The sequence below is a fragment of the Papaver somniferum genome, chromosome 9 (genome assembly GCF_003573695.1).
Source record: "Papaver somniferum cultivar HN1 chromosome 9, ASM357369v1, whole genome shotgun sequence".
Classification (NCBI taxonomy): domain Eukaryota; kingdom Viridiplantae; phylum Streptophyta; class Magnoliopsida; order Ranunculales; family Papaveraceae; genus Papaver; species Papaver somniferum.
In genome coordinates, this window is record NC_039366.1 from 6355924 (window position 1) to 6368131 (window position 12208).

Sequence of the window (12208 nt, forward strand, 5' to 3'; positions counted from 1 at the left end):
AACACTAATCTCCCCCCTTTAATGGGAGCAAGGATAAAATCAAACCATTAAGCTGGGATTAACATTAAGCTCACAACAGTTCCACCTGTTAAAATCAAACCATTAAGCTAGGACAACAGTCCAACTTCTTGAACCGTGTACACGATAAATAGTTGAACTAGATATTTTTATCAGACACCATTTGAACTAGATATTTTATTAGACATCATTTCATAATAGATATTAACTTTTAGTTTATATTTTACCAAATTTTTGACTCGTCATTTTACAACAATGTATAAAAATAATGCTACAAATTTCACAACAATATTAATGGAAGTCTTATATTATCAGTTATAAAAAAAACAGATATACTTTAAAAAATAAAAATACTCAATTTACCAAAACGAAATGCAGTTGTTTCTTGCACTTTTCATCACCCATTAATAAAGATTTTTATATTTAGTTTACTCTAATACCTCAGATAATTCGGAGACTTCTAAATATTCCATGTCCCTATGAGCAATATAAAGCCTTTGTTAAGCAATGTCTCGTATTTATATAATTGAGGCTTGGGTGGGATAGATCTAGAGATAAATGGAAGATCATCAACAAAGCAAGACTCGGTGCTATACATTCATTTTGCAACATGGAATAAACGAGCACAAGAAGACCAGTTCGAGTATGTTGATTACTCACAAAAATTTACATTTTGGATCTACACATAAATTGTGGATAAAAAAAGTACTGGTTCTGATTTTGGATCCCCCTCCAAATTACGACTGGAGAAAAAAAATACTTAAACAAACCGTTCAACTTCTTGAACCAGACAGAAGCGAGTCAACGGCAGAAGAAGATGATCCAGTATAAACTTTATCTACAGAACCAGGATAAGACATGGCAAAATCTTCACAACTTTCCCCACGCATCACCATAACATTGGTAGCAAGATTACTGTCTCCAATTTCAAGGGCCAACATTTCATCTTGTGGTAATGGTGCATCTTTTTCCAAGTACTGAACCACTTGTCTCATGGTTGGTCTAGCCTTTGGATCATTATGTGAACATAGCAATCCCAATTTTAGTACCAGTTCCATCTCTTCTATCTCATATTCATTCTTCAAATTTGGATCACTTGTCTGCAAAATCCCACCTTTACTCCAACAAGAATACACCCAATCAACTAATATAACACCTTCTTCTTCTGTTTCTGATTTTTGTAACTCTATGGGTCTCCTGCCGCAACCAACTTCAAGCAAGAATGCTCCGAAACCGAAAACGTCAGTGCTCGTTGTCGCTTTTCCGGTTCTAGTTAGTTCAGGTGCTATGTAGCCCAATGTTCCGACCACATTTGTTGTTTGCGGATTGGTTCCACGGTCGTATAATCTTGCCAGACCGAAATCGCCTACTCTTGCATTCATTTCAGCGTCTAATAGAACATTACTGGCTTTGATGTCTCTGTGAATGACAACTTGTTCCCATCCTTCATGGAGATAGAATAGTCCTGAGGCTACTCCTTTGATGATTTGAAATCTTTGAGTCCAATTAAGAACTGGTGGTGACGATGAACAGGAGGAGGCTGAATTTGAAGAACGAAAGACAAACCTGTCTAGACTTCCATTGGGCATGTAATCATAGACCAAAAGGAGCTCTCCTTGACGTCGGCAATAACCCAATAATTGTACTAGATTTCGGTGCCGAAGTTGGCCAATACTTACAATTTCAGCAATGAATTCTCTTATACCTTGTCTTGAATCATGGGACACTTTTTTCACAGCAATTTGAATTTTAGAACCAGGTAGTACACCTTTGTAAACCTTGCCGAAGCCGCCGATACCCAGTACCTCTTTCTCCTTAAACCCTTTGGTGGCAATGTATAAATCTTTGTACGAAAATCTCTGTGTTACATAGTTAAGCTCCCAATCTTCAATCAGCTCAGCAAATTTCCTCTTCCTTCTTATGATAAAAAACACACCGAAAACCATTACCAACACGAAAAATGGAACAACTATCGGCAACCCAATTGATAACATCTTTGATTTTTTCTTAGGACCTCGCCTAGGGAGCTTAGGAAGTCTAGAAATATCAATTGCTTGAGCTTCACCGTTTATCTGAAAACTCCATCCTAATATGTAATGAGATGTTAATACCGATCCAGTAGACGAAGAGAAACCGACATACATGGAGTCATTAACTATGGCCGAAAGATCTTGAGATAAAGACAATAAGGGAATATCTGGCTTAGGAATCTTAATGGGAGCTAATGTGACATTCAGCTGCTTCTTCAAACCATCATATTCTATCCAAACTAACATGGGTTGCCCACTTATAAGACTCAGATTTTTAGAATTTCCATTACTGGTGAAGTACATAGCAGATGAAGATTTAACAGATTTTAAATCATTGATATCGATACCCACATGGTTATTATTGATATCGAATTCAGAATTTTCAATAGTATCTAGTTCCACAGCAACGACATGGTTCGTAATATTTCCATTTGTGGATTCATTAAAAAGTCCTAGATATTGGCTTGGTAAAGCTCCTGGGAACTCTCTATGAGGTGCAACCACAAAAGCAATTCCATGACCACTTAAATCACGATATTCTGAAACAATCGCAAAAGCAAAAGAAGTAGAAAATGAAACCATACTGTTTTTGTTGGCAATCTTGAACCGTAGTTGGTCGGAGTAGAAGGCATGACCAGTTCGCTGCTTGGTGTCATTAGTTAGCCTTAACAGACCATTCTCTGTGATATCTGCTACACCATCAAGACTCAAATTAGGAGCATTTTTAAACCCATTGTAAACAAAACCAAGATCTTCTGAAGCTGCAAAATTTGCAATAAGAAAGAAAAATAGAATGGCAAACTTGAAGAACATGATCAGAAATTGAACAGAATTTTCTACTTCGATCGATGTAGATTGAGGATAGATTGATGAAGTTCAGAGACAAAAAAATATTCCAAAAAATATTCCTTCCACATGTAGTGGAAAGGAAGAAGATGGGAGTCTATGAAAATGACTCGACTGGTGGTAGTCCTACTATTAGTAAGACTTTGACAAATTCAGAGCACATTCAGAAGAATTAGACTAAAGAATCCTTATGATTGACCGAGACATTAATCAATAGATTGTAATGTTTCAACAAAGAACTACATCTTCCTTTAAAATTACTTGATCACATGTCTGCCTGACCATTGAGGAAGTCCCATATGTTCCTTTTGACATGGTCACATGGACCTACCACAGTGCAGATCTACCCGAATTATAGCCTGTTCTAAGAACAGTTTTTAGAGCTACAGCTTCAATAATTCATCTGTAATTCGGAAAGTGGAAAGAGCTAGGCCACGAGTACCCCCACTATCCGGGAAACTTCAACCCAGATAGGACATGGTATCTAAATCAGCCATGACTGCAAAGTGCAACTTCGCCCATCCCTTGATTAAGGTATAAGGAGGCACTTCGAATAAATGAAGGATTATCATAAAGATACAGATAAAAAAAAATGGCCACATACAAATAAAAGTTCTCACTCTGTCTCTGAGCTGCCTCATCAAATCCTTCAACCTCAGGTTGCACTTTCAGCAGCAACATATAAATCTTTTTATGAAAGCCATTGTGTTGTGTTATTACGGTCCCCATCTTCAACCACTAAACAGACTCCTACTTTTGGTCGATAAAAAGCACACCGAAGATCATTAGCACCACCAAAACTGATGGCATCTTTGTTTTCATCTTAGTTCCATGTCGAGGAAGCTTAGGAAGCTAAGAAAAATAGAACGCTTGAGCTTCACTGCTTTATTGCCGAAGGAATTGGTTTGGCGGAGTTAGGAGAAGTCTTTGTTGATGCGCAACAACAAAGACCATCCCTTGTCCTCTTAACCTGGGGATATACTCAGACACTATAACAAAGACCATCATAAGTTTACTCTTCAACTGAAATGGAAGAAAACAGAGGCACTAGCTTGCTCAAAAATCTTGTTGTGCTCGGTTAATCCATAACCGCATTGTTTGTTGATGCAAGTTGCGGCATCACGAGACACGACTCAGATAAGAATATCTGAAGTCATTGATGACAAAACCACCATTTTCTGAATCAGCAAAACTTTGGATCTGTAGGAGAAACAAGAAGATAACAAGCTTAAAGAATATGCTCCGCCTTTTGGACCTCTATAAAAGGCTAAATCTCTAATGAGAAAAATAGATAATGATATAATATGGGTATATAACTAAAACTCTAGGTTTTCATTCAGCAGACTATTGTTTTATAAGTTGATTGCAGAATAGGAGTTGTCAGAGCAGACCCTTAAAGAGAACCACAAATGACATCATGTTTCGTGTACATTTTAAAAAGAGTTACTTTGTAAAAGGGTCGTATATTTATTGCCTAATTAGGGTCTGGGTCGTAGAACATGCAGTTGATGCATTAGGGTCGTTGACTGACTTTGACCATCCAATTTGTTTACCATAATGCCCTTACGAAACAGTGAATGACAGTAATATCCTAATCCTAGTTAAATACTAACCAATCTATCTAGCGACATTTCATCGAACATGTTAACTACAATTTTTAGAGTGAGCACAACTTATCTCAAATTACTTACACTTTCTCTAGATTGATTTCTTACCAGACTACTTATATAGAGGTACAGCTATAACACAGTCTGTACCCAAAGCTTCAATTCAAGATACTTACGTTTATCCATAACAAAGAAGGGTTATGCACATCGCTATTGTGAGGTGTTGACTGACTCGAAAGAGATTGGAGAATATATTAAGTTCAATCGTGAGTGCACTATGGTACTGAATTGGACAAACATGATTTTTCTTAATGGAGGGTTTCATGGGTTAACTAATCTGGGTGACATACTTGTCTACCATGTGGATCAGGAGAAGTGGCCGACCATAGAAGTGACACGCGAAATGAAAAAACAGTGTCATACAAGCATATTACATTGCAATCATTGTGATGGAAAGCTCGGAGTTCTTGATAATACAAAAGAGTGAATGGAATATGGGTGTTAGAGAGTTATTCTCTACCAAAATGGTCGGTATCATTCACAAAAAGGAAGAAGATGGAATACGAGGAGAGAGCAATATTTAAACCGTCAACGCTAGTCAGCTAGGGGTCAAGGGGTTTGGTAACACAAAATAAAGTCAACTAATTGTTTTATAACGGTCTTTGGTTAGTCTACGACCCTAATGCATCAATGCCATGTTCTATGACCCAGATCCTAATTAGATAATAAACTTAAGACCCTTTTACAAAAGATCTCTTTTAAAAAACCAAAACCGAGACCAGTTCATGTGCAACTTGCCACGTGGATTTATTTCAGGCTTAAGGTGGTTGACATGTCACCCAACAATCATGGACAGTCAAAATAAAAATTCAAATTCAACTATGTATGTTTAACTTCCTAGTACAAGAACACTCTTACTTGAACTCCAAAAGGCATTCTTAGATTATGTATAGTTTGTCTCTAAATTAGTCCTGTTAAGAGCAATGCAACATTATCTGATATGTATTCAAAAATTTCACATTGTACATATCATGATCTGAGTTAACCTAGTGTGCCCAGAATTCAATTATTCTCCAATTTCCATCAGCCATTTCGTCGATCAACTGATATAAAATTGCAACAAGAAAATACTTAACAATATGCTTAACAAGACATGATCAAACAAAACAAAAATACTTACCAATGACTCATCGGTCTTAGTGGTACAGCTAATAGATTCTAATCCTGAAGTTCAAGGCTTGGTACAAGTACAAGACATGATCAAATATAATGTCACCACCCCTCCAATGTTTCATCAAATTTTTAATTTGCTAAAAGAAGTTGAAAAATTGGGCTCATAATTGACATAATGAGGCCCAAAAGTCAAAAGTTTGTTATATTTCATAACTGATACTGACATTCGAAGATGACCGCAACAACAACAACTACAACCATTTGAAACCAGTATGCTGACATAACAAAATGTTATTTACTCTTAGCTAACTGTGATAAATTGAAATTTCTCTATCTACCTAGCTAACTGGAGTAATGGTTCCATACAACTAAAGTATAGGTCTCAAAATAGGTCATTATACTGGTTTGCAGGTGCTTTGGTTTGTTGAAATTCCCAGAAATCGGAAGTTAAAAACCTCAAATTTCACAGGTAAAGTAGAAATTCATCTGATTTTTACAGGAAGAAAAGGAGGCATTCATGAACTTACAACCAAAGCAATCAAATGTCTTATACCTTGTAATATTGACAGGGATGCCTGCAGAAGCTGTGTACACAACAGATTTTACTTTAGCAGCCATTTCCTTTGTTGCCCTGTCCCATTCTGAATTCGCCGAAATGCAACTTCTGCTGGATGGGTATGGTTTGATAGTCAACAATATAACCTCTCTACAACACTCAACAAAATAAAAAAGGTCTGCTTTCATTCTAAAGCCAATAGAGTTGCTAAACTGGCATTGCTTCAAAATATAGCACAGAAATCCTAATACAAAAATGGGTATAATCAGATCGAAATTGAGAATAGGGGAAGTTTCTAATTTCATCTAGTAGGTGAGTTCACAATCATATACACAAATTTGAATCAATTTAATCAAATATGACATTTCCAAATGAAAATAGAACAAAGCACTAATAATGGAGAACAACAAAATCAATGTCGAGCTACTGAATAAGGCGATGAGGATAACAAAGTTCAATTTCAATTCAACTTTCCGTGTGGTTCTATTTTCCAGGCTTAAGCTGATTTAGATGTCGCCTCCACAATTATGGACAATCAAAACAAAGGTACAAATTCAAATATGTATGTCTAACTTCCTAGTATAAGAAGTCTAATACTCTTACTTGAACTCGAAGAGGCATTTTCCAAATATGTACAGTTTGTCTCTGAAATAGTCCCATTATGATCAATGCAGCATTACATGCTATATATTCAATTTTCACGTTGTACATTTCAAAGGTTTGAGCTAACATTTGATGTGCCCAGAAATCAATTATCCACCAATTTCCATCAGCCATTTCGTCAATCAATAGAGATTAAATAGCAATGACAAAATATGCTTAACAAGACATGCTCAAACAAAAACTAAAAATACTTACAGATACCTCATTCATTGGTCTTAGTGGTACAGAATTTAGTTTCTAATCTTAAGGTAATGGGTTCAAGGCATGGTACAAGGTATGATCGAACAAAAATAAATTCTAAACATAGCTAAAATGCAAAACAATGTTGACAAGTTGAGCTCATACTTCATCCAATTTTTAATTAATTAAAGAAAGTTGAGAATTGGGTTCATATTCGACATAAATTTTTCTTTCAATTGTATATATAATATGAGGCTCGAAAGTCAGATGGTTGTTAAATTTCATAACTGACACTGACATTCAACAAGAACAAGAACAACAAGTCAACAACCATTTGAAACCATGTATGCTGACACTATGAAATGTTATTTACTCTAAGGTAACTGTGGTTAGTCGAAATTCCTTAGAGAAATCACAAAAGAGATCCTTTACTGGTTTGCAGGTGCTTCCATTGGTATAATTCCCAGATATGGTTAGTTATAAACCTCGTTTTTCAAAGGTAAAGTAGAAATCCATCTAAAATTTTACAGGACGAAAAGGAGTTATTCATGAAATTGAACTTACAACCAAAGCAATCAAATGATGTCTACCTGGTAATAATGAAAGAGATGCCTGCAGAAGCTGTGTGCCCAACAGCTTTTACTTTAGCTGCCATACCCCCTGTGGCCCTGTCCCATTACGGATTCGCCAAATGCAACTTCTCCTGGATGGGTATGGTTTGACGGTCACCATTTAACCCCTCTACACAACTCAACAAAACAAAAAGGTCTGCTTTCATTCTAAATCCAATAGAGTTGCTAAACTGAAATTACTTCAAAATATATCACAAAAATCCTAATACAAAAATGAGTATAATCAGATCGAAATTGAGAATAGGCGAAGTTTCTAATTTCATCTAGTAGGTGAGTTCACAATTATATGCACAAATTTGAATCAACGTAAACAAATATGACATTTCCAAATTAAAATAGAACAAAGCACTAATATTGGACAACAACAAAATCAATGCCCAGCTACCGTATAAGGGCGACGAGGATAAGAAATGTTCAATTTAAATTGAACAGATTTCATTCTCTATATATCAACACGCTGTGAATCTGCATCTATGATGTGTTCTTCGGATTGACCAACCCCAAATCCTTGGATCTTTCAATCGATATGATACAAGAAACTTCCATGGTTCATAATTGTGAGAAACCCCCAACGAAATTCATGCAAAAAAAGATTATAAAGACTAAATTTTTCTGGATATCGATTCAAAATTGTAGCCCTAGATGTGGAATAGAAAAACAATACAGTGTGGAAAGAGATGAAAGAAAAAACTGGTATTAGGGAAACAAGAATTGTTAAGCTAGTGGTGGCGGATTCAGGATAAAAATTTACTAGGAGAAATCGAGAATTGGTTGAATCTATCTCAATTTTGGAGACAAGAACAAGGAAGAAGAAAGGCTAAAAGCTAAAAGCTTCTGTTCGAAAGGCTAAAAGCTTTGATCAAATTGGCAAACATGCCTGTTATGGTACACTACGGGCCTATGGGCCTCTTGCACTTGCTTATACAGCACTATATCATTGAGTAAGGGCCAGTTTGCAACAGTGCGAACAGAAGGTACCACATTATTTGGGGGTTCAGAGTTGTTAACCAATCCAGGGTAGTGAAAGGCTAAAAGCTGTAGAAGTATCTCAATTTGGAGACGAGAAGAGGAGGAAAATGATAGTGAAAGGCTAAAAGCTTTGATCGAATTGGCAAACATTCGTGTTATGGTACATTACCGGCCAATGGGCCTATTGCACTTGCTAATACAACACTTTATTATTGGGTAAGGGCTAGTTTGTAACAGTGCCAACGCGAGGTACCAAATTGTCTGGGGCTATACCGATCATGCTTGAGAATTTTCTTTTTCATATGGATGTTGGTGTTATGTAACACATGTCGGCTTGGCACAGGCCAGCCCACGAAGTCACGTACTTAGCGTGCTACGTGTTGTGCTGGGTTGTGCCAAACATTTAGACATGTTGTGTTGTGCGATGCCAGAAAAAAAATTGTGTTGTCTCATGATGTGTTGTGCTAGCCCATTTATTTTACGTTTTCCAAAGTAAATACTTCTTTGATATTTTAGTTAGTACGGAGTATGTGTATTATTATAGATTTAATCAACATAAGGAAAATAAAATATCAAAAACTGGCTAAAACAAAGACTTTTTGTGAAATATGTATGAAATGTGATGTATTGCGTTGTATTTTACGCATGATTTGAGGTGTTTTCTTCGCGTGTCGTGTGGTTACACGTGGCTCGTGCTGTGTCGTGTGGTTACACGTGGCTCGTGCTGATGTGCCTATTTTTCTGGCACATCACACCACAACTCACTAAGCTAACGTGTTGTGCCCGTGTTGTGCTCGAATTTTCACGTGTTGTGTTGTGACATAAACGTGATGCCCAGACCCAATTTACACCTCTGCGTGTTAACCCCAAGTAAATGGGTACTCGCCATTAACAGTCATTCCTGTTTGAAAAGAAACTAGAAAGTAGTTGCTCGTGTGATATCGTGATTTAGTTCCCCTACTTAGGCAACAAGGGATAACTTTATGGGCAAGAGATGACGAGACGTGTTTTCTGTTTTTCTTAGTGTTTGTGAAGGACAATGTAGTTGCAGGAAATCCTACAACCACACTCCAATGTATCTAGATTGTTCTCAAGTAATCATAATGAATTCTTTATTAACTTTCAACGATTATATTTGGATACAATGGATAACAATGACTTTTCTTCCTCTCCAAACAAACTTTCGCTTTCCTAGTTTTTTGTCTAGCACACACTAAAGATCTCCCTCTCTATGTGATGACTTCTTTCCTTTAAGAGATCCAATATTTTCGGAATCACTATGCGATACATTCGCTCATTTACAATCATTCATTCCCGCACAGACTATACCTCGCATAGAACGTCACACTTTACTCGTGATCTTTCTGACATCATCCAATACGTCACTTCAGCTTTTCCATGTGTGATAGTCCTCACTTACATCAGATAATCCTTACTTCGCATACTTATCGATATGTGCGATATTCCACTCCTACATTTTGCCTCTTCTCATTTCGCTTACATTGTGAAGTGAGCGATATGAGAAATTTCCATCCTATAATATTGCATGTGTATATATTTTCGTATTCTACTTTGCCGACATTCCTCCGGAATTCCAGTTCATTTATTCATACGCGTCGATTCTTCTCCTTTTTTACTGGCTCAAACTGTTTATAACCGGTCGTCTCTTCTACCTATTTATTGACTTAATTTTAATAAGAATATAATTTTCTTTTCTTCTTCACTAAAATTTCTCTTTCTTCCGTTGTTTGCTTCATTCCTGCTACTACTGTTCTTGTGCTTCTACCGATGTTGTTCTTCTGCTATTGTTGCCATGGATAAAAATGCAAAGTTTGTTTTCCTCTTTCAAAATTTATCCTTTTATTCTTCTGATAATCATGATTCTTGATTGTAAATGTTATCTTTTTAATTAACCCAATTCCTATACTATTCCAGGAAAAATTTGCCTTTAAGCGCCCTGAGGATAACTGTTTCAAACCCTAATTCTTCCTCAGTTGATGCAAATAAAGAATCTCATAAGAGGAAAACTTCGCACAACAAAGAAGTAAGAAATATCTAATTTTAACTAAACAATATTGTTGCCTCTATTTCTTATCTACTTTGTTTTCGCAGGTTTCTGATTGTGAGATAGGTGGGGTCAAGAAACCAAAGGTTAAGAAAGCTCGCAAGCCCACGGTAGTGAAGTCAAATCTTTCTATTCTTGACTTTGATGTTGCAGACGTCACCCCTTTAGCAACAATTCAAACTTTTGATACTAATGCCTCTATCACCCCTATTCAAGCTTCTGATGCAAATATGTCTATCACCTTTGAAGAAAGTTTTCCTGGTGAAAAAGAAACTGCTGCTGATCAAGGGACAAAAGATACTCTTATTACTGCCTCTGCGAATTCGTCGGATGCGAATCAGACTTCTTCTTCATTCATCCATACTAATCTCAACCAAATTCTGTTAATGTATCCTCCCCTACAAAATTTACTATTCCTTCTCCTCCTATATCCATCCCTTCTTTTTCGTCTTCTTCTTTGTTATTAAATTCCCTTTCTCTTAGCAAAAAAGCTTTGGATAGCGTGAATTTTGCTTCCCAAACTCTATCCGACATCATCAACTCTGCTCAATCCTCTACTAATGACCCTTGCAAACTTCGCATTTGTTCTGCTTTAAGTAAACTTTTGTACGAATTTCCCTCTGATAGCACCATAAGAGATGAGATTCATTCTCACATTGATCCAAGCTTCCATACTGCTCTAGATGTCTTGGTAAGTGCCTTTTTTCATGTTTTCACTTAGCTTTAATATCTTAACCCCTTATCCTTGTCTTCTTTAGGATTCTCATCGACGAATGATTCTTGCTAAAGGACGTTTTAAATCTAGATGCTCTCAGTTGGAACTTTCGCAACAAAATGCCTCTTTGGAGAATGAAGTCAATAGGTTGAAAATGGAACTTCAAGAGGTCCAGAAATTGAGGGGAGAACTTCAAGTTGCAAATCTTGAGGCTGAAAACCTTCGCAACCGAAATCAAGAACTTAGAGGTGACTTTTTCTCCTTTGCTTACTGTATCCTATGATATATTTCTTCGCTTACCAACATTCCTTAAATTCTTCATGCATTTATTAAGATTTAAACGAGAGGCGAGTTTTCGAGAGATATACTTTTCAATATCTTGTTGAGGATACTCAAGCGAATAACGAGAAGTTGCAGACTCAGTTAAACCAGCTAAATAATCAACATTCATATTCACTTGATCAGATTAATAATCTGACCCATGAAAATAACCATATCATTCAAGAAATTGAAGTATTAAATAGTCAAATATCCCATTGCCCAATGATTAATCGAGTCTTTCTACTATGAGCCGCTGGGCGCTTCGAGAACTATTCCAAAGTCACCGGTTGAAGCCTAAATTGTCACGTAATTCCAATCTAATGTATGAAACATTTTCAAAAGAGAATCATACCCTTTATAAGGATAAGCATTCTTTCTTAAGCAAAGAAGCAATGTTTTCGCACCAATATTCAATTCTTCAGAAAATAAACGT

At 36.5% G+C, this 12208-nt stretch overlaps 1 protein-coding gene across 5 annotated transcripts; it reads right to left on the minus strand.

Annotated features, from left to right (window-relative positions):
• Positions 1-584: 584 nt before the first annotated feature.
• On the minus strand, positions 585-8540 carry LOC113313968 (L-type lectin-domain containing receptor kinase IV.1-like). 5 transcript variants are annotated; one of them, XM_026562740.1, is made up of 4 exons: positions 7664-8540; positions 6228-6380; positions 3515-4094; positions 585-2737 (listed from the first exon to the last, which is right to left on the minus strand). In XM_026562740.1, the coding sequence occupies exons 3-4, from the start codon at positions 3621-3623 to the stop codon at positions 792-794; spliced, it is 2055 nt and encodes a 684-aa protein (XP_026418525.1). In that variant the 5' UTR covers positions 3624-4094; positions 6228-6380; positions 7664-8540; the 3' UTR covers positions 585-791. The 5 variants fall into 5 exon arrangements, with proteins under 5 accessions (XP_026418525.1, XP_026418526.1, XP_026418527.1 ...); XM_026562741.1 differs by having other exon boundaries at positions 3499-4094; XM_026562742.1 differs by lacking the exon at positions 3515-4094.
• Between the last annotated feature and the right edge of the window lie 3668 nt (positions 8541-12208).